Source organism: Neofelis nebulosa, chromosome X, assembly GCF_028018385.1.
Source record: "Neofelis nebulosa isolate mNeoNeb1 chromosome X, mNeoNeb1.pri, whole genome shotgun sequence".
In the NCBI taxonomy this organism is placed as follows: domain Eukaryota; kingdom Metazoa; phylum Chordata; class Mammalia; order Carnivora; family Felidae; genus Neofelis; species Neofelis nebulosa.
Window position 1 is genome coordinate 88,975,760 of NC_080800.1, and position 23,324 is coordinate 88,999,083.

The 23,324-nt window shown below is 35.4% G+C and overlaps 1 protein-coding gene across 4 annotated transcripts in view; it reads left to right on the top strand.

The window, feature by feature from the left end:
- Nucleotides 1–23,324, top strand: part of COL4A5 (collagen type IV alpha 5 chain) — a 248,812-nt gene that overhangs the window by 128,216 nt on the left and 97,272 nt on the right. For all 4 annotated transcript variants that reach the window (XM_058714479.1, XM_058714478.1, XM_058714476.1 and 1 more), the window contains 15 exons: nt 703–747; nt 5,900–5,944; nt 6,032–6,094; nt 8,412–8,465; nt 8,803–8,829; nt 10,937–11,017; nt 13,856–13,918; nt 15,573–15,608; nt 15,699–15,740; nt 15,900–15,992; nt 17,170–17,223; nt 17,320–17,376; nt 17,640–17,684; nt 19,237–19,290; nt 21,417–21,458. In XM_058714479.1, the coding sequence (XP_058570462.1) occupies nt 703–747; nt 5,900–5,944; nt 6,032–6,094; nt 8,412–8,465; nt 8,803–8,829; nt 10,937–11,017; nt 13,856–13,918; nt 15,573–15,608; nt 15,699–15,740; nt 15,900–15,992; nt 17,170–17,223; nt 17,320–17,376; nt 17,640–17,684; nt 19,237–19,290; nt 21,417–21,458 (801 nt within the window). The remainder of the gene's footprint in view (nt 1–702; nt 748–5,899; nt 5,945–6,031; nt 6,095–8,411; nt 8,466–8,802; nt 8,830–10,936; nt 11,018–13,855; nt 13,919–15,572; nt 15,609–15,698; nt 15,741–15,899; nt 15,993–17,169; nt 17,224–17,319; nt 17,377–17,639; nt 17,685–19,236; nt 19,291–21,416; nt 21,459–23,324) is intronic.

Consider the following 23,324-nt stretch of genomic DNA (forward strand, 5'->3'; position numbering starts at 1 on the left):
TGTCCTCCTCTCTCTCTCTGCCCCTTCCCCGCTTGCACTCTCTCTCTCCCAAATATAAAACATTAAAAGAAGATATAATAAAATTTTAAAAATAATGTTTAAAAAATATATAGAAAATGCCCAGATTTTCAGCTTGTATTTTCCTTATGCATAAATGATTTGAGGAGTATCACTACCACTACATTTTTGTTTTGTATGATTTTCATAATTAATTTTACAGGTCAGGTACAAAGTTTCTACTACATTTCAGCAGTTTTCTTCTCAGTAAATAAAGACCTTTCTTGCTTTTTTATAGATTTTTTAATGTTTTATTTTTATTTTTGAGAGAGAGACAGAATGCAAATAGGGGAGGGTCAGAAAGAGAGGAAGACACAGAATCCAAAGCAGGCTCCAGGCTCCAAGCTGTCAGCACAGAGCCCAACGAGAGGCTTGAACTCACAAGCTGTGAGATCATGACCCCAGCCGAAGTCAGAAGCACAACCAACTGATCCACCCAGACACCCCAAGACCTTTCTTATTTTCTACATGATAAAAAATAAGGTGCTTTCAGTCTCAATAATAAATGCTTCTTCCTTGGGTAAGTAAGTTTCTCACTTTCACAAAGATTCACAAAAATTTAAGTCTCTTATTGTCATAATCTAGAATTAGTTATTTGAGGGCTATTTTTGGAGGAACAAGAACTAAATCTGTTGTATTTTTCAGGGTGATGATGGAATTCCAGGGCCACAAGGACCAAAAGGGATCAGAGTAAGTGATATTTGCTGTATATCAAATATTTTGTTGGTCAAGACAGAGAAAAAGCAAACAAAGTGTATGAGACAACTGGAAAAGATTCCTATTAAAATGAAAAAATAAATAGTTTTTAAAAAGTTAAAGGTAAGAATTGGCATATGCCTACAATTAGCATATTGTTTTTATTATTTTGGCAGTTATCTATATATCCAGGTGTCTATTTAAACTAATGTACCAAAATTTTAAATTACTTTATGTGGACAAGAAATACAAAAGTGCTAAATCCTAGCAATTTACCAATTTATTAAAAATATGTATATCTTACAACTGACTTAAACATAACTTCCCAACCTCGTGATCATCTCAGTCCTCTGGGTTCAGAGGGCCAATCACTGAAGGTTGTATATCCTTCCCAGTGTACCATGTACAAATATTATAACTTTCTTTGTGTATCTTGAAGACCGTCAGTTTGGGAAGCACTAATTTAAACCACTGTGTTAAAAAAATAACTACTTTGGGAGCACCTGGGTGGCTTGGTCAATTAAGTGTTGAACTCTTGGTTTTGGCTCAGGTTGTGATCTCACAGTTTGTGAGTTTGAGCCCCGTGTTGGGCTCTGTGCTAAGAGTGTGGAGCCTCAATATTCTCTCTCCCTCTCTCTGCCCTTCCCCTGCTTGTTTTCTCTGTCTCTCTGAAAATAAATCAATAAGCTTAAAAGAAAACGACTTTGGAAGTATACAATGTTTTCTCAATTCTAAGATGTATACTTTTTCATTTTAATGTTCTGAAAATCAGGATGTGTCTCAAAATGGAAGTACACATTTAGTGTAATTTTTCTGAAAAGCTTCTAGGTAGAAATATATCTTTCAGTGTGTTTTAGAGCTGGGAGGAAACTATAGTTCAAAAATAGTCCTGGCTTTTGGAAAATCATACTTAACTTTTCTGAGCCTCAGTTTCTCATTTGTTAAATTAGAGAGTCAAAGGTGCCTTTTAGCTCTAAAATTCTGTGTTCATAGATTGATGAGTATACTTATACAAGTATAAAGTACATGGGTGATGACATAGTATGTCTGTTTATGTGACAAAGACAGTTAAAACATTCTGATCCCTTGATCTCCAGAAATTTAGTGGATGTACAAATTTTATGTAAACATTAAAACATCCTATTTGTTTTATACTTCTTAACAACATGTAGCTTACCTTATGTGCTACTCATGCCTGGTGTTTGTAAGGACCTGGAAAAGCAGGGAAGAAACTCAAAACCCTTGGTTTTATTAGCAGATGCGTTTCTGTGTTATTGTGTAATAAGTGGATATCAATAGACTATTGAAGCTCTTCCTAAGAATCATAATATATCTCATAATAACTACAGCTACCATTAACTATGTCATAAGCCCTTCTGAGACTCAAAAAAAAACTTGTCCATTCTCTCAATTCCCATTTGCAAGTGTCTAGGAGTGCCTGAGTAGTCCATGTCCCTCAACTAGAACTTCAGAAGTGCTTAGGAATAGGTAGCCTGATAGTTCCTGCATCCTTATGTCTCAGCTCAGAGGCAACTCTTGACATGAAAATTTTAAAAGTTTTATTATTATGGAAATTTTTAAGCATACCCAAATGTACAGAGATTATAATACAATGAGCCTCTATGTACCCATCACTCAGCTTCAAAAGCTAGCAACAGTTTGACAAATTTGTTTCATCTATCCCACACACACACACTATTTTTTTGGAATATTTTTAGGTAAATCCCTCATATCAGCCATTCCACCAATGAATACATATTTCAATATGTTACTCCAACTGATAACCACATAACTGCTATACTATCATTACACCTCAAAAGATTGGCAATAATTTTTCAAATATACTTGAAAACTCAGTCCTTATTCAGATGTCCTCAGTTGTCTCAAAGATGGATGTCTTTTTACAATTGGTTTGTTCAAGTTTCACATATTGCATTTGGTTTCTATGTTTCTTAAAACTCTTTTATTATGCTATTAGAGAAACTGGGTCATTTGTATTCTACTGCATTCTACATTCTTTTTTAATGTTTATTTATTATTTATCCTGTTTGAGAGGGAGAGACACAGAGTGGGAGCAGGGGAGGGGCAGAGAGAAAGAGGGCAACACAGAATCTGAAGCAGGCTCCAGACCACAAGCTATCAGTGCAGGGCCCAACGTGGGACTTGAACCCATGAACTGTGAGATCGTGACCTGAGCCAAAGTTGGACGCTTAACCAGCTGAGCCACCCAGGCACCTACATTCTACATTCTTGATCTGACTGTTTCTTCATGATGTCATTTAAATTGTTCCTCTGTCCCCAATATTTCCTACAGACTGGAGGTTGCCTTGCAAGAGGCACCAACTAGAGAACTTTCTGGGGATATAGAAACAGCTGTGCATTTAAGATTTGTGCGTTATACTACACATAAATTATACTGCAAAAAATTAAAGAAAACAAAAAAGAATACTTTGTGTGTAGTGCTGTGTACTTACTATTGAATTACATCTTCTCACACAAATATCTGTTATCCCACTTTTTTTTTTATTAAGTTTGATCAGTGGTTCAGTATATGAGCCTGATTTTGCCACCAAAATTTCCCCATCAACTTTGATCCAGTGGTTTAGTAGTCATTGATGATCTTTGCCTAGATCCATTTTTTTGTTCAGAGGTGCAAAATGATGATTTTAAAAATTCCTATGAACCATTTATCAGCTAGAATTCTAATTTATCAACTGGAATTGTAATGGGGCAATGAGTTATTCTAATAGGGTAATGAATTAGTACACCAGCAATTTTGAGTGATGGTCAGGAAGGTTTATAGAATTTGTTATCATTATAAACATGTGGAATTTATGTGGTTAAATCAATTTTACTCATTATTATTTTTGAAGCCAAAATCTCCGATCTTTGGCCTGTGGGATCCCCTTTAAGTTGGCTGGCCCCTTTCCTGTGTCCTGTTGACAAACTCTATTGACCTTTGATAATTTCCTTGCTCTCTGACACAAGACTCTTCAGGCTTATGTTGTACATTTATTCTCCAAATCTGAAGGTGACCATATATCTGATACTAGGTTCTTCTTTAGTGAAAGATGTGATTTAGATGCTACCGTCTGGTGTTAGGGGTTTTCATGGTTACTGGTGGTCAGTTGATTTGATGTCTTTTCAGTTGACAAAATTAGGAAATATGTATTTTTTAAAGAGAAAAAATATCATGAGCTTATATTATTACTTCCAATTGAAATTTAAAATGAAAAGAGATTTGTATACTTACTCTCCCTCACTTCACCACCTTTCCCTCCCTGTGATGAAAATCTTGGTTCCTAATAGCATTAATATAATTTGTTATTTTCTTTATCCTACAATATACCTATGGTAGCTTCAAAATAGCAATTTGCAAGTGAACAAAATAGCAATTTCAATTTTAATAGTAATAATAGGATTTTTAAATGCCATTAATTATTTCTTTGCTGTTCTTTTTTCCTCTTTGAATGGACTAATTTCACTAAGAAAGTGCAGTCAAAATATGTTTTAGAGGCACTTAAAGTAATTTTTTCTTTGTATGGTTTATGTCAACAACTTGGTTTATATTAGGTTCACCGGTTTCAGTTTGTTTTCAATTTTTAATAATATTTCTACCTCTTCTAAATTTTTACCTTTAATTAAAATTTTTACATTGCTGTTTAACAGTGGTATAATCAGAGATGCTTCCCACCCATTCTTGCCATCCCCTTTTTCCTCTTTCCCCCACAGGTAATCATTTTTACTATTTTTGGTATATCTTTTCATTGTTTTGTGCCACCATCCTTCTCATAAAAATGTAGCATATTCTATACACTACTTATACTTCGTTTCTTTTACTTAATATTATGTCCTGGAGATAACTACACATTTCAGTGTACATAGATTTTTCTCATTCTTTTTAAAAGCTGCATTGGTTAACATGTGGACGTACCATAATTTATTTAGTTATGTCCCTATAGTTTCTAGTGTTTAGCTATAATTATGGTTATATGGTCACTTCCGAACTTCAGTTATAAGAGTGTTGCAGTCAATAACCTTTCAATTCTGATTTTGTTTCCTAATTTCTAGTGTACCTTTGGATAGGTTCTTAGAAATGGGTTGCTTCAAAGGGTAAAAATGTGTAATTTTGCTAGATATTTCAAATTTCTCTCCGTGGTGTTTGAATCCCATTAGCTGTGTATAAGAGTACCTTTTCCCAGAGCCTCACCTACAGAGAATATTGTCAAACTTGTATTTTTGCCAATTCTGTCAGGTAAATTTGATTGAAGAATTTTTGGAGTGATCACATTGATACTCTCAGGAGCAGATATATTTGCCACTTACCCATCCCCTGCTAAATTCAGTATTCATCACCAACCTGGCAGAACTGCTTTATCTTTTAGAAAAGACATTTATTCCACTAATTTGTCTGCTCCTGCTAAGTGCAATGAAGACAATGCTCCCTCAAATAGGAGTTGCTTCTATAGTTTCCTATAAAAGAGACTTTTATTTTTTTATTTTATTTTTTTTAATTTTTTTTTAACGTTTATTTATTTTTCAGACAGAGAGAGACACAGCATGAACGGGGGAGGGGCAGAGAGAGAGGGAAACACAGAATCGGAAGCAGGCCCCAGGCTCTGAGCCATCAGCCCAGAGCCCGATGCGGGGCTCGAACCCGCAGACCGCGACATCGTGACCTGAGCCGAAGTCGGACGCTTAACCGACTGAGCCACCCAGGCGCCCCTAAAAGAGCCTTTTAAACACGTGTAGGAGTTGGGGCGCCTGGGTGGCGCAGTCGGTTAAGCGTCCGACTTCAGCCAGGTCACGATCTCGCGGTCCGTGAGTTCGAGCCCCGCGTCAGGCTCTGGGCTGATGGCTCGGAGCCTGGAGCCTGTTTCCGATTCTGTGTCTCCCTCTCTCTCTGCCCCTCCCCCGTTCATGCTCTGTCTCTCTCTGTCCCAAAATAAATAAAAAATGTTGAAAAAAAAAAAAAACACGTGTAGGAGTTGACCTTTTTTTCTATAGCAAGAGTGAATGTTAATAATCAATGAGACACATTTGTCCATTGCTATTCTAAATGTAATTTTTATAATTCCTTTGGGTAGAATATAATTTTACTCTTACTGATTGTTGTTTGGTTCAAGGAATTTATTTCTAATTATAGGGTCCTCCTGGACTTCCTGGATTTCCAGGGACACCAGGTCTTCCTGTAAGTAGAATTTGGCTTCTTAATTGAAGATTCCTTAAAAAGTAATCTAAAAGAAATATTATACATGTGTTATATCTCTTTTCAAAGGGAATGCCAGGCCATGATGGAGCCCCAGGACCTCAAGGTATCCCAGGATGCAATGGAACCAAGGTGAGATTTCTTCAACTTAATCTTAGGCAATATGCTTTATAAAAATAGATTTTAAAATTTGAAGAAATCAATATGAAGAATGTTGGTGTAGTAGCTACATGTCTAGAACATACATACATAGGATATGTTCTGAGTTAACATTTTCAATATATTACAACATCAGTAATTCTTTAAACACGTGTATTCAGCTGTGATATTGCATTGGATTGAAAGTTATTTTATTGAATCCTGTTTTGACTTTAGTGTAAAGTAGGGTGAGAGTTAAAAAGGAATTAGGATATATATGTTTCAAATATTATATCAGTGTTAAGAGTAATACTTGTGAATGTCATTCATTAGCTTTGCCTTTTTTAAAAACTAGGTACAATGTAAGTTCTCAAAAATTCATGTTTAAAACATTTTTTTGACCTTGCCTAATAACATCCCTAAGAAAAATCCTAAAAATCTACCTATAATACAGCACATCAGTTTTTACTATAAACTATTAGTATGAAAACAGAAATTCTTCCCTGTCGGCAAAAATGATGAATTTAACAATTTAAAAAGAAAAATAAAACTTTACATATGATAAAACATTTTTTCATGACCCATTTTTCTTGTGTTTCATCAGCTGTTTGGGTTTATCATAAAGTGGTAGCAAGGTAAAACAATGAGGAAAATTTGCTTTTTTTGATAGTTTACATCTTATTCGCTCACTTTTTTCCTGTTCCTATATATTAATGCAATATGTTATTATTTTCTGTATATCCTTTCAGCATTTTCCATTCTGCACATGATACTTTATGGAACTGTTCATGAAATATCCTAGATTTTGTAGCTAATGGCATGTGTTAGATTTTATATAGGGTACATATTTAAAATAACTTGAACAAACTATTTTGTATCATGAAGGCTATATTTTGTGATAATTATTGTAGTATATACTTGAAGGCAATAAAGTTATTTTTACCTCCAACTTTTCTTCAGATCATGTGACCCTTACCAACACTACCAACTACTAACAACAATAACAATAATAATAGCCAATAATAATAATAATAACAACAACAATAATAAATTTTTTATTTTGGATTTGTGAGGCTTACTTGTGTTCTTCATTTCAGCTAGGACAAACTTACCTGCGTGGAGTTAGTTTGCATGGAACATTGCTGTTAAAATGGGCTGCATTCTTGTGTCTATTATGGTTATTTGTTTGTTTGCTTGCCAGCCTGCCTGAGCAACAAACCACTAGCCAAAGTTGTAAATTTGAACACCAATGTGTTAACAATGTATATAGTATGCTATATGATTAAAGGGATCTTTTTCTTTTTTTTGTAAAGCAGCACCTTAGCAGATCTCATGATTACTTTGTGTTTGAGGCCCCCAATTATGTGAGCAAAAAATGTTCTAGATGGATTCATTATGTTTACTTTCAGATTAAATGTTTTTTTTTTTTAATATTCTTTACTATGTAACTAATAGAATGAGCTCTAGAGATGGAATCAGAATATATGGGTTCTTTGGTTTTCTGTCTTCTAAACTTGATAGGCAGGCCACTTCCTTTCTCTCTGGGCCAATTTTTTCCATATGTAAAAAGTGATGGAGAGAGGAGTACTGGACAATAACTCAAAGGCACAGAGCTGTAATAATTTTGCTCTTTTAAGCCTCTGACAAAGATGTCTCTAGGATTACCATGGCATGTAGGTATTAGAAAGGAGGTTGCATTGGGGTTCTTCTACAGCAATTTTAGCTTTTGTTTTCTAAACCAAATGTCTATATTAGTACTTTACAATAGCGAGTGAGAAAAATTGGATGCCTAGAAAACATAATGACCTGCAATTGCTAGAACTATTGCTATTATTGTCCTCTTGGTGATATTAATGGCATTCTCTCTTACCATCTTTTCCTCTTTACAAAAATAATTTAAAATAGTTTACAATAAAAGAATAATGCAATGGGGCAGTTAAAATAAGGATCTATATAATACATGGCAGGAAATTGAGATAAATCATTAACTATTAAGTGTGATGATGACCAGGAATCTGTGGTGTGATTGTCTCAAAATGGATTTGTCAGAAGAAAATGACTAGGGTAGAAGATCTTTTTCTTTATTTCTGATTGGGATTGATGAGTAGGGATAAAAGTATCTTAGAAGGTTGAATTGATATGGGCAGTTGATACTGAAGTAATTGGAAAGGGAAGGCTAGTGAATTTTTGGCAATCTGGCATGTTTCAAAATGCCTTTTAACCGAAATCTTTTTAGTAAGTCATTGTTTGTTGGTATAGTTATGTTTTGTTTCTTGTTCCTCCATTACTCTTTCTTTTTAACTCCTTCTAGGGAGAACGTGGATTTCCAGGCAGTCCCGGTTTTCCTGGTTTACAGGGTCCTCCAGTAAGTTATAAAATTTAGGATTATAATGAACACAGGAATTGACAGAAGAAGCAGAAGGGTAGAAAGTGAGCTCAGTGTGTTCATGTGGAGCAAAGTTAGTACATTTTAAACTAGTAAACTATAAGAAGATTTTTAGGGAAAAAAAGTTGGTAGTATAGCTCTGTGCTGGGTAAATGTAAGGATTCCATTGTATTTCATATAAATGTCATCTCTAAGATACTTTGTACTTAGAATGACCCTACAGTAATCTACTCAACTGACTATTTGGAAAGTAGTATGTTCTTTTGCTCGATCCCCTCTCATATGTATAAAACAATCCTTTTCTTTTTAATAATAGGGACCTCCTGGGATCCCAGGTATGAAGGTAAGCATTCCATGCTAGGAAAGTAAACATTTTGAATAAAATATATGAAAAGCCTACAACTTCAATCAGATAATGTCTCTGACTTCTGTCTTAAAATGGATGTTTCTAGAAGTTGTGCAGGTACACACAAGCTACCCTTAAGTAATCTCCTTTGTTCCCATGGCTTTAAGTATTTTCTGTGTGCTGTTATACTTGTAAACGTGTATATAAGACTCAGATTTCTTTTCTGATCTTTCAATTCCCATTACCTTTTGATACAGTTGACCATTTGCTCCCTTTAGAAATCCTCTTTTCCCCTGACTTCTGTGACACTACCTTTTTGTGATTTTGCTTCTGTGTCTCTCTGGTCATCACACAGTCTTCTATAAAAGCTCATTTTATTCTATGCAGCAGGTATCAGGACACAATTCTGACACCTGCTTCTATGCCTAGCAATATTCTTAATGTTCATGGTATTATTTACTACCCAGCTACTGGATAGTAAGTCTAAAATAGACTTTTCTTCTGAGTTGGATGCATGTATTAAACTGCATCCCTGACTTCTACTCAGATATCCCCCAGACATTCAAATTAACACATTCAATGTAGACCTAGACCCCCCCAAAACCTGAGAGTTAATATTTACGTCTCCTACAACTTCACACACCTCCTCATTCCATTCTATCACTAAATATTGTTAATGTGGCCTATAAAATATATCTTGGGGTGCCTGAGTGGCTCAGTCAGTTTAGCATCCAACTTTTGATTTCAGCTCAAGTCATGATCTCATGGTTGTGAGATTGAGTCCCACGTTGGGCTCCACACTGGGCATGGGGCCTGCCTGAGATTCTCTCCCTCCCTCTCCCTCTCCCTCTCCCTCTCCCTCTCCCTCTCCCTCTCCCTCTCCCTCTGTCTCTTCCTTGCTTGAGCGCTCTCTCCCTCCCTCCCTCTCTCTTTCTTTCTCAATAAATAAATAAATAAATAAATAAATAAATAAATAAAATATATCTTAAATTCATCCACTTTTCTCCATCCTCACTGCCACCAGACTAACCATAATGTCTCATCTGGACTCTTGCAATAGCTTCTTCTTAATTAGTCTTTTTTTTTTTTTCGCTACCATCCCGTCACCTCCCAGCCTGACTTATTCTATATATAGTAGTCAAGAATGATCTTTTAAAAACATAAATCAATAGTTTAATCTCACAGGGCTTCCCACTGTTTCTGAGATAAAGTCCACATTCCTCTCCATGGCCTGTAAGACCTGTGTATTCTGGTCCCTGCCTACATATCCAGACTTCTCTTTAAACCACTTTTCCCTGGGCTCGCTCATCACATGGGTCTGCATTAAGTTATTTGAATGTAGCAAACTCTTCACGTTTGGGGTCCTTTACACATGCTCCTTAAACTACCTAGTACTCTTATCCATTTTCACCTGGCTGACTCGTTATCCTTTAGATCTCTGCCTGTATGTTGCCTTCACAGATTGCCCTTGTTTTGACTACCCAAATTGATTTCCATCACTGTTTCTTTTTTTAATTGAAATATATTTGACACATAACACTGTATACATTTAAGGTATACAACATGTTAATGTGATACCTTTATATATCATGATTGCCATTGTAACAATAATTAGCACCTCTATCAGGTCACATAATTAGCAATTCATTTTAGTCCTCCACTATTTCTTTATCATGTACCATGTTTTTTCTTCATAGCCTATAACAGAACATTTTGTCATCTTATTTGTTTACATGTTATGGTCTGCATTTCTCCAGTATATTGTTAGCAACATGAGGACAGAGGTCTTGTTTGTCTCCTTCTCTACTGAGTATCCAGAGCCTAACACAATTCTTGGCAAATGTTAATATTTAATAAACGTTTTTGTAATGAATGAGTAACTGAAGGTATCACAGGCTCTTAATAAATCGATTGTACTTCAGTGTATTTTGGCCACTTTCCCATTTGTCTTTAAAAGGTAAATTTATTCATGTTAATTACTGAGATCACCTAATCCTCAGGACATTTATGTGACAGATTTAATTCTCAGATCGTTTTTTGTGCTTTTGCCAGTTTTCATGTGTTGTAACTGTTACTTACAACTTCCATTGATAATTTCTTTCAGGGAGAACCAGGTAGTGTAATTATGTCATCGCTGCCAGGACCAAAGGGTAATCCAGGATATCCAGGTCCTCCTGGAATACAAGTAAGCATCCAGTGATTTTCTTCTTTACTGATTAAATACAATCACAGCATCAGTTTTTCCTCTTCAGCCTTTAGTACCCTCTGTTTTAGTTACAGAAATCATCATCTGAAGTTTGATAGACATCGCATATACCTCATACCTGAAAATGAAAGCAATCTAGACCAGGGAGAGTTTTATAAAGGACTGTTTCGTTATTTTATCTTTCTATCCAGTTTCCATGGAAATTTTTGTTTTTGGGTTTGGCAGCGGAAATAGGCTTCTGTATTCTTATTCTTGTGCTGTGAGGATCAGTAAGTAGTAGGTGTAGTCCTGATAATTGTAAATGGCCTGATTGAAAATATAAATCATAGGTCTCCCATTTGCGATATTAGAACACATCATTTGTAACACTATTAGTTATGCATAACACATGAACATGTTTTGAAGCCTGAAGGAATAAAATTTATGCATAGTGAACATCAAGCATAATTTTAAGAAAATAAGTTATTTTAGCCTATAGATAACACGCATAGAAATAGCAATATTTTTCAAGTATTTATAGATCAGGTAGTCAATTTCTTGAGGTTTGTATTTCACGAGGATTGATCCCTTTGCCAAAATAATCAGTATTTTCTAATATTTGATTACTAAGATGTAATGTTGGCCACTTTTTTCAGTAACTGCCATCTCATCCCATGCTTGACATCACCCATCCATGTGCTGTTAAGAACTCTCAGTGTTGGGACGCCTGGGTGGCGCAGTCGGTTAAGCGTCCGACTTCAGCCAGGTCACGATCTCGCGGTCCGTGAGTTCGAGCCCCGCGTCAGGCTCTGGGCTGATGTCTCGGAGCCTGGAGCCTGTTTCCGATTCTGTGTCTCCCTCTCTCTCTGCCCCTCCCCCGTTCATGCTCTGTCTCTCTCTGTCCCAAAAATAAATAAAAAACGTTGAAGAAAAAAAAAAAAAAAAAGAACTCTCAGTGTTGCCCTTTATTTCTTATCATTTTTTGTTATGTAATATTTGAAAATGCAGCAGAATACATGCAAAATATATGTATGTTATGAAGCATAACTACCAAATGAACACCTATGATCCCAAAATAGCATTTGAGAGCTAGAACATTTCTTTTTTTAAAAAAAAATTTTTTTTCAACGTTTATTTATTTTTGAGACAGAGAGAGACAGAGCATGAACAGGGGAAGGGCAGAGAGAGAGGGAGACACAGAATCGGAAACAGGCTCCAGGCTCTGAGCGGTCAGCACAGAGCCCGACGCGGGGCTTGAACTCACGGACTGTGAGATCGTAACCTGAGCTGAAGTCGGCGCTCAACCGACCGAGCCACCCAGGTGCCCCTAGAACATTTCAAATAATTGTGAATCAGCCTGTGGTTCCCTTGGGACTCACATCCTTCTGCATTCTATTAAGACATAAGTACCATTTTGAGTTTTCTATTACTTCTTAAAGATAGTTTTATTTTATATATGTATATCTCTAAGCAAGAGTGTTTAATTTTGCTTGAAAATAATATAAAATTTATGTAGTTTTCTCCAACTTTTTCTATTTGATATGTTAAGATACATCCATATTACTGTTTGTGACTATAGTTCATTCAGTTTTACTTCCCTATAACATTCCATTGTGTGAATATACTACAGTTTGTTTCTCCAGCCTCCTATTATTGAATATTTGGTTGTTTTGGGATTTTTTTAAATTACAGAATAATCCAGGATTTACACCTAGATATAGAATTGCTGGAGTTCACTGAAGTCAAATTTTCAGCTTTTCAAGATGCCAAATTGTGTTCCACAGTAGTTACATCATTCCCTTATCTGTTGTTCCAGTTATTCTCCCTTCCTTCCTTGTATTCAATCTTATTTATTTTTAATTTAATTTAATTTAATTTTTTGCATCTTTTAAAAATCTTTAATTTTTTAAAATTTATTATTAAAAATATTTATTAACATACAGTGTTATATTAGTTCCAGGTGTACAATATAATGATTCAACTGTACATTACTCAGTACTTATCACAATCAATAAGTGTTCTCTTAATCCCCTTCACTTATTTCGCCCATCACCCCATGTACCTCCCCTCTGGCACCACCAGTTCTCTTTATTTAAGACTCTGCCTTTTTGTTTATCTCTTTTCTTTGTTTTGTTCCTTAAATTCCACATATGACTGAAATCCTATGGTATTTATCTTTCTCTGACTGACTTATTTACTTAGCATTATACCCTGTAGATCTATCAGTGTTGTTGCAAATGGCAAGATTTCATTTCTTTTATGACTGAGGAGTATTCCTCTGTGTGTGTGTGTGTGTGTGTGTGTGTGTACCACATCTTCTTTATCCATTCATCTATAGATGGACAGGGGTTATTTCCATATATTGGCTATTATAAATAATGCTTCAGTAAACATGGGGGTGCATATACCTTTTCAAATTAGTGTTTTCATTTTCTTTGGGTAAATACATAGTTATTTTTTCCTTTAAAATAGAGAAGCTACCTTGAAACTGGTAGCCCTTCCTTTCCCATTTCTAGCATAAAAACCCCAGTAAATGCCCATCTTTATCACTTTATTTTGTAAAACTTCCTTACAGTGTATTTGTCCTACATTTGTTATCTACCACTGTAAAACAGAATTTTTCTAAAAGCTGCATCCATTCTGTTTAGTTGAATTTCTTTGTAGTTAATCCTTTTATTCTTATCCATTTTAAAATTCTGCTTATAATACTGCAGAATTGTAGAATTGTATAAGCAATTTGTGGCAGTTCTTTAAGTATAAATCTCATTTAGTGTAGTTCTTTGTGTGATATAATGAGAGGGTTTTTTTTCATCCTTTTCTTCACTTCCTTTATAACAGGGCCCAGCTGGTCCCACTGGTTTACCAGGGCCAATTGGTCCCCCAGGACCACCAGGTTTGATGGTAAGTTTGCTTCTGGAATTTCATTTCTCCTACTTTAAAAAAACTTCTTATAGGAATACTAATATTGTTTCTGTTACTTGAAAGTAGAATGCATTGTCAATGCTTATAATATATATATATATATATTATTTACAGGTTATTTTACAATGTTATGGTGAACAATATATGTGCTAAGTAATAGTTCCATTTTCTAGATGGAGAAAAATGAGGTACACAAAAGGAAAGATTTAAAATAAAATATCTTGTTGGTTACCTCTTGATGTGTCAGTGCTGAAGCTGATTCTGGCCATTTCATTAAGTCTTCTCAGGCAATTCTCTAGTCACTTGATGAAACATGTTTCTTCCATCTGCAGTTTTCAGTTTAAGAGGAACAAAAAACAGGTATTCCCCCCCAAAAAATATTGGCTCTTGTTTCTAAGGGGCCTGGGACTAAACAGGATTGGTGAGGATAGTGGATCATTTTGCAGTGGGATAAGGATTTGTGCACCTCAGGAAAGAAGCAACAACTTGTAAAGACCTTGAGTATGCAACCAGTTTTCTTACTTTACTACCTCAATGGTCACTCATGTTTTTTCCTGTAATTAAATTCTGAGTATTTTTGCCCCTGCAATACTTAGATTTCATTCGAGTCAGGCTTTGGACTTAGAGCTTTGCTATTGCCCTCTTAAAAGGGCAAGAAAATTGTACTTCAGTCAAAGTTATTTCTCATGTGCCACTCTATCTCTCATGTCCCATATATTTAAGTGACAGTTTTCATTATCCCTTTATAGATTGTACAATTTTGCTTGTGACAATTGGTCCTCTATTCTTGAATGAAAGAAATAGTATTTGGTAAATACTAAGAGAATCTGCCAGAAAAGATTGTGATTTCTGCTTTGCTGGAAATATATTGGGGAGAATTAGTAAACCCTTTTGTTTAGTTTATTTTAGTTGTAGACACCCTGCAATGCATGAGACCCTGGACTATGGCACTTTTTCCTGACTCCATTGTTACAACATCAGTAAACCCTACGAGTATTATTACATCTTGAGTTTCCCCAACTCTTGTGGCTATGTAACTGATGCACTCTGCACTCCTGAATGTTCCTTCAGTTAACCCTGATTCAACAGGTGAAGCAAAGTCTTAGAAATGCCACCAGGGTCCAATATGTAAATAAATGGACCCATTGAGATCAAGAGGTGATATACTTGGGCAAACAAATGCCTATCTAACTTTTCAAGCCTTGAAACATTCTCAGATATACAAAGTCAGGTCACATAAAAATGAGACAGAACTAAAAAAGGGAAACACATGCTTTTTAGAACTAGAGAGTTAATTGCCTTGTAACACCTACATTTACCTATAATTCTTATATGAGAAATTTGATATGTTTGTTGAGATTAACTTTTGTATTGATTTTTGGCACTGGTGTTGCCCCTCTGCCTCTACTCATCCTTGCATTTCTTCCTCTGCCTACTTGTATACTGGTACAGGAAGTCTCCACATTCATCTAGATTGGTAAAATCAATTTAAATGTGAGAATAAAACAAGAAGATACTATTTTGAAGGCATTTTCAGTCCTCACTTTTTATGAAAACAAATAATTTTTTGAAGCCAAATAATTTTTAATAAATGTATATCCTGTTTCTCTTTTTCTGTGTCTACTATTCCTAGGGCCCTCCTGGCCCACCAGGACTTCCAGGACCAAAGGTAATTTTCTTTTTCTTTACATTTTTTTATTTGGTATGAATTCTTTTTGTTATTGTCAGTGAGATTTTAAACCAAAACGTCTCTCTTCAGGGGAATATGGGCTTAAATTTCCAAGGACCCAAGGGTGAAAAGGTGAGTAAAGGAAAAAGTTGATTATTCAGCCCTCAGTTTTCTCCTTTCCTCATCATTTGAACTTGTCTTTTTTCTTCTTGCCACTGACTTAGCTTACGTTTTGTATTATTGTCTGTGTAAATTATGAAATATTACTTTCTTATTAAATCTTGCAAACAGGGTGAGCAAGGCCTTCAGGGCCCCCCTGGGCCACCTGGACAGATCAGTGAACAGAAAAGACCAATTGATGTAGAGTTTCAGAAAGGAGATCAGGTGAGTATGTAGACAGGAAACCAATGAACATTTTGCTATAAAAGTGGCTTTCCATTAAAATGCATTATAAGCTGGAATATAGTTATATATGTGAAGGTATTTTAAAAATAAGAATTTGAGATAATTAAAATTTTTAAAGAGCTTCATTGAGATATAATTTACATACCACACAATTCACCTATTTAAAGTGTACCGTTCCATTTTTTTTTTGTATATTCACAGGGTAGTGAAACTGTCACTACAATATAATCCTAGAACATTCTCCTCAACCACCCCCTACAAGACCCCATACCTATTTATTGTCACTCTTCATTTCCCCCCAAACTCTCAGCCCTAGGCAACCACTAATCTGCTTTTTGGCTCTGTAGATTTACCTATTCTGATCACTTCACATACATGGAATCATACAATACATGATCTTGTGTCTGGCTTCTACTTTGTTTGAGGGTTCATTCTTATTGTAGCATATATCAGTACTTCATTTCTTTTTGTGGCTGAATAATATTCCCTTGTGTGAATATTCCACATTTTGTTTATGCATCATCAGTTGATGGACATTTGGATCATTTGCATTTTTGGCTATTATGGGTAATGCATTTGTGTATGAAATTAGGTCATGGTAAGGTAGACCATCATTGTCTTAGATGACAAATATAGTGTTACTGTATAAACCCTTGTTGTGTTTAGAAATAATTATCTGATACCTTGTATCTACTCATGTAGATGGGATCATACAAATCATTTATAGTATAGTGGCCAACCGTTGAACAAAGTGTGTAGTTGTTTCACTTAAATGCTAATAAAGAACAGATTGACTGGAACTCTGCCATCAGTATGGATCGGGTCATTTAATTCTCTGCCAAAATGGATGTGTGTTATATAGCTCCTATATTGACTGGTTATGGGTATTCTTGTTTTTTATAAAATGTACCATTAATAATTTCATTTTAAGTGTTGTCTTTTTATTTACCTAAAAACTTGGCTTGTGCACACATTAGAAATTAACTGAGGTAAGCAAAGATGGCTCAGGTTCTTTTGCCTAGAAAATTTCAACTTTGAATTAGAAACATCCTGTTATCTTTGGTTATACTACATGAGTCCATTGTTCAGCTTGTTAAAAGTGTTTTTAGCTAGCTCTAGTATTAATGTTATTTTCCTTTCCCCTATTACTGCATAGGGACTTCCTGGTGACCGAGGGCCTCCTGGACCTCCAGGGATACGTGGTCCTCCAGTAAGTAGCCTAAAATTCTTTAGAGTCATTTAATGTAAATTGGTATTGATACATAGCACTCCACGAACCTGTGTAAAACTACTTTTCTGTGTACAGGGTCCTCCAGGTGGTGTGAAAGGTGAGAAGGGTGAGCAAGGAGAGCCTGGCAAACGAGTAAGTGTTACGACTATTAATACTCTTTACAAAAGATTTTAAATGTGTGTTTGTGCGTGTGTAATTTTATTCTTTCCTCGTAAATCCTACTTTCTTTGTCTCAAAATGTCACAACTGACATAGTCATTTATTTATCATAGTATTGAAATCTGAAGAGTCTACTTAATATATAGTCCAAGGCAGAAAGAAAACTTATTATGTTCTTTAATCTCATACTTCCTAAATAACAAATTTATATTATTGCATGTCTTTGACTCTTATAGGGTAAACCGGGCAAAGATGGAGAGAATGGGCAGCCAGGAATTCCAGTGAGTAGATAAAGGTCCATCCTCCCACCTGACCCCCTAAAATGGCAACATTTGTATGTGGTGGTAGAGAAGCAGGATGGCAAACAGGCTTGAGTTTGGAAATAGCAGAAATTGAGATTATACTTTCTCTTTTGAATATGAATTTAAAATTCCTTTTTTAAAAAAGGAATTTTTGTTCATATTTTAATTGAGCTATAACTTGTATACAATAAAATGAACCATTTTCAGTGTATAGTTCTGTGTGTTTTGACAAACACATATAATTGTATAACCAGCTTTATAATAAAAAAAAACAGTTATATCACCCTCAAAAGTTCCCCCAATGTTCTTTTGTAGTCTTCTCCCATACCTACCACCAAAAGCCCCTGGCAGCAATTGATCTATTCTCCATCCCTGTGATATTCCTTATTCCAGAATTTCATTTAAATGCAGTCATACTGTATATAGCTTTTTGAATCAGGTTTCTTTCACATAGCATTATACATGGTACTGTATATCGACAGTTCATTCCCTTTATTGCTGAGTAGTATTTCAATGTAGGGATGTATCAAGGTTTGGTTGTTCATTTACTCACTGGAGGATATTTTGGTTGTTTCTGGTATGGGCCATTATGAATGAAGCTGCTTAAAACATTCACATATGATATTTTGTGTGAACAGAAGTTTTTTCAATAAAAGTTTTTACATATCATTCTAATTACTATAAATTAAAGAGGAAAATAAAAATGTGCAAGTCCAGAAACATTATTTCAAGCGACCTCAGTATCAAGAGTATCTACAGTAATGTTAAAAGAGGTTTTCAAGGACAAAATTTGATAAAATTTTGGAGACCATTCTGAAAGAAAGGGATACTTCTTAACAAGACTGGAAGTTGGAAGTAATAAAATCAGATAAATCAGTGTCCAGATGATTCTGCTAAACAGGCAGTACTCAATTTATAAACTCTAGATTCACAAATTAACATAAAATGGTTTAATGGGAGGTAAATTCGGGGTCTTAGTTCCTAGCTTTTGGGAACAGTTGTGGTCTTTGTTTCATGTTTTAGGCAGCCATGATGATTAGTAAATTACCTCTGATTGATTTTCACAGATATCTTCAGGGAAAAGATGTTCTCTGTTTTCCCTGGGAGAACTCAAATCAGGTCAAATAAAGACAATCACCAGACAGGTCAAATAATGACAGTTCTTTGTCAGTGGGTCTTTGAAAGTGCTCCAACCAGTTCTGTCCCTTCCATTTGCTGCTAGGGTGCTGGTATTCACCTTGATTGTGAGCTGTTGGTTTTTAAGGCTGTGTGGAGCTGAAGAAGGGTGATGGGAATAGAGCAGGTTCAAATACCAGAAAGCTCTGTACTCTTACCAAGATTCAATCATTTTGTTTTCCCCAACAAACCTTTCTGGATTGCTGCAAGCCTTTGGCTAATTTCTAGACTTCTAAAAAAGTTGACTCTGACCATTTTTGCCTGTGTTCTTTGTTGCTTTTATGGAGGAGAGCATGTTTGGACATCCTTACTCCACCATTTTTGCTGATGTCATTCTGTCCTCTATGTTTTAAAGGGTTTACCTGGTGATCCTGGTTCCCCTGGTGAACCAGGAAGGGATGGAGAAAAGGTAAGAATTTTAATACTTTGAAGTGACTGGTTTTATTCCACTTAGCATAATCCTGTTCTCTGCCAAGGTTGAGTTCATTTATTTGTTTGTTTGTTTTTAATTTATTTTTTAATTTACATCCAAGTTAGTTAGCATATAGTGCTATAATGATTGCAGGAGTAGATTCCAGTGATTCATCCCCTATGTATAACCCCTAGTGCTCATCCCAGCAGGTGTCCTCCATAATGCCCCTTACCCATTTAGCCCATCTCCCCACCCACAACTCCTCCAGCAACCCTCAGTTTGTTCTCTGTATTTAAGAGCCTCTTATGTTTTGTCCGCCTCCTTGTTTTTTTGTTACCTTCCCTTATGTTCATCTGTTTTGTATCTTAAATTCCTCATGTTTGTGAAGTCATATGATACTTGTCTTTCTCTGACTGGCTAATTTCACTTAGCATAATACCCTCTAGTTCCATCCATATTGTTGCAAATGGCAACATTTCATTCTTTTTGATTGCCAAGTAATACTCCATTGTGTATATATATAAGCCAAGGTTGAGTTCTAAATGAAAAAGTTATAAATAACTAGCTTTTGTATTCAAAACATACCTTCCTTATTCATCTTTTGGTATCACTCCTTTTTCTTTTGTACCATTTCCTCTAAATTTTTGTTCATTGCCACAAATCACAATTCATGTCGTGGAAATACATGAAGAATTGTTCAACTTTAGCATTTACATTGTGAAAAGTTGGTGCCTTTATTTTGAGCATGTATCAGCAAAACTTTTTTTCTCCAGAAAGTGGATCCAGCACTATTTTAGTGAGGTCCTCATACTAAAAAGGCTTGTAGCTGTGAATTTAGAATGTCTACACTAAACATTTCAATTCTCTGTGCAATTATTGTCTGAAAGTCTGTGGCTAATTCTTTGTCATTTTTTCCCATTTGGCTATACAGCCTGACTGAAGTCATTTATTTAGTTATTTATTTTAAAAGTGACTTTGGAAAAAAAGTGACCTTGAAAGAATATATGAAGCACACATTTCCCTTGTTTATAGCAGATCACAAAATATCCAGTTTTCCAGTCTCTCTGGTCTTTAATTGCTTTATATGAAAACTAGTGCTGAAAAGCTTTGTTCTGCAGGCAAGGAGGAAAAAGTGTTACAAACTTGAATGTACCCAGAGGGTGCATATTTTAATGTTGGTTTATCTCTAAACTAGATCCAACTTGAAGCTTGGACTGAGAACCACAGCTAGAATAAAGGAAGATAATAAATACTCAGAGAACAAGAGTTTTTTTTTCAAGTAGTAAATAAAGTGATAGGAAAAAGTAACTCTTTAAACTAAAAAGAGCTTTTAGATAGATGAAAAGTTCCTATGAACAAGTCTAGAACAAGAAGAGAGGTGTGAGAGAGACATCGATCCTTGGGTTTTGGCCAGTAGAATAACAATTATATACTGTGTTTTTCATGCTGTAGTAGCTACTGGTTAAGAGTAACAGTTTTGCTTCTGAATTTGTCTTTCATTAGTTTCTAAGAGCAAACTCACAAAAGCAGTTATAATTTATTAGCTGTTCCTGATAATAGCTAAGTCCATCAGCTCTAAAATATCTGTGACTAATGGAACTGACATCTAGTTTATGCCTTCAACAAGTTTTATGAAAAGAAACAAGGCTAGATGTAAAAAAATATAATACTTTTAACTGATTCTAGTGGTACCAATTTCTTTATTCAGTATCTTCTTTCTAAAGTATTTATAGTTGCTAGAAAATAGTAATCTTAAAATCAAAGGATGTTGCATCTAGAAAAACCTTAGAAGGCTGGTCTGTATATGTGTCAGTTAAGTTAATTGATTTGGTCAAAATTGTACAGCTAGTAAATCTGAGACAACATCACAGGTCTGACTAGGCTTATTTCAGTTAAGTTAATTGATTTGGTCAAAATTGTATAGCTAGTATATCTGAAACAACATCACGGGTCTGACTAGGCTTATTTCAGTATTGTCTCATTACCTCAAGTAGTACTTCTCTTAGAGATATTTTATTATGGATTCTTGGGTCTTCATGAAACCTAGATATCTGTTACATTTTTAAGGAAATCAGTGTTTTCATATGACTTTTACTAACCTACTTTACACTTGTATTGAACAGGGCCAAAAAGGTGACATTGGCCCAACTGGGCCTCCTGGACTTGTAAGTTTCTTTTAAGTCTTCATTTATCAAACTTCTTAATGCATTTTCATTTTTGTGCCTTAATGTACTCTGTACCTTTTCCTCATAGAACAAAATTCTAAGTCATTATCAACTTTTACTGGCTTAAAAGTCTACATATAAAAACTTCAGTGATGTTGACCTGAAAGTCTTTGTGTTGCTCTGCTTGTATATTACTTCTCCATGGTAAAGATCCAAAATTATGGCATTGGGTTGTTTTGCCTCATGATTGCCAAAGTATTTATCAAGTAACCAGCAGGTGGTGCAAGTATGGCTTACAAAGTTTCAATAAAAGAAATTTGGGGAACTAGGGATCGGCCCTTACCCTTATAGAGCCCTGGAAAGATGGATTTGGTCTTAATAAGTTTTCTCAATTATACAATTGCCTGATTGATACCTCTTTCTTCCTTGAGTATGTGCCTTCTAGGGGCTTTTAATCAAATGTAGGTAACTGCTCTATGAAAATACACATAGGGGGTTTATGGATTTTCTGTAATGTTTGCATTCGCTATGAAATTTAAGTCAAATACGTTTCCAATCTTACTAAGAATAAAATATCACTGATGCAATTTAATATATTGGCTTTTGTTTGTGTTGAAATTTGCTAAGACTCTTGCTTTTATATTGCATTAAATCTGCAAAGGTGCAAGTGCCATAAAGCCTGTATGTTCAGGACATTTGAGTAATATTAATTTAATTATTTCTGTCCAGAGTTAGTCTCATATATTGATAGTTAGTACTTCACAGATCTAACAAGGATATACATAAAGAAGATCATAGACAATTTTTTTAAAGTTTACTTATTTTGAGAGAAAGAGGGAGGGGGTAGAGAGTGAGTGTGAGTGGAGGAGGGGCAGAGAGAGGGAGGGAGGGAGAGAGAGAGAATCCCAAGCAGGTTCCATGCTGTCAGCACAGAGCCTGATGCAGTGCTTGATCCCATGAACCGCAAGATCATGACCTGAGCCAAAATCAAGATTCAGATGCTTAACTAACTGAGCCACTCAGACGCCCTGATCTTAGACAATTTTTATGAATTTTCATTGTAAAATCAGAACTTTTGTTGTCTAAGAAATAATTTCTTTATGAAATGAGATAATAAAATTTTGATAAAAACCAGAAGAAATGGAAATTTGGGGACTGCAGTCCTATCCAGCAGCTCACTTTCCTTTTTGAACTACTATCTCCATTCTAAGTCCCACAACTTTCAGACTCCTTTTGTCTGAATATTTCTTCTATCCAACAGAGCCAGGATGAAATACCATACTTTGCCAGTGGGTGTTGATTTGTACCTCAGTCCAATCTTAAAACTAAAGCTTATTTATCATTACAGCTCTATGAGATTAATTTCTTTATATTTAGATTATTTAATATGAAATTGTTTCAACACTGGGATTCTACAAAGACCAAGAGAAAAGGAATAATCAGTTAGTTGATTCAAATCAATAAAGCCCTTCCAAAAGAGAGGAGTTTGTTTTGTTTTGTTTTGTTTTACAGGAAGAAAAAAATGTGGGATGATAAAGGGAAGGATTGGGAGATGGCATTACAGATGTTTGAAATGGCATATTCAGGGCGCCTGGGTAAGCTCAGTTGGTTAAGTGTCCGACTTCGGCCCAGGTCACGATCTCACAGTTCGTGAGTACGAGCCCCACTTCAGATCCTGTGTCTCCCTCTCTCTCTGCCCCTCCCCCACTTGCACTCTCTCTCTCTCTCTCTCTCTCTCTCTCTCTTGAAAATAAATAAACATTAAACAAATGAGGAGTCCAAGCACCCTTTGTTGAATGGTAGCATCACTGAAATAAATATACGTGGTGCTACTTTAAAAAGACAATATTAGTGTGGCTAGGTAGC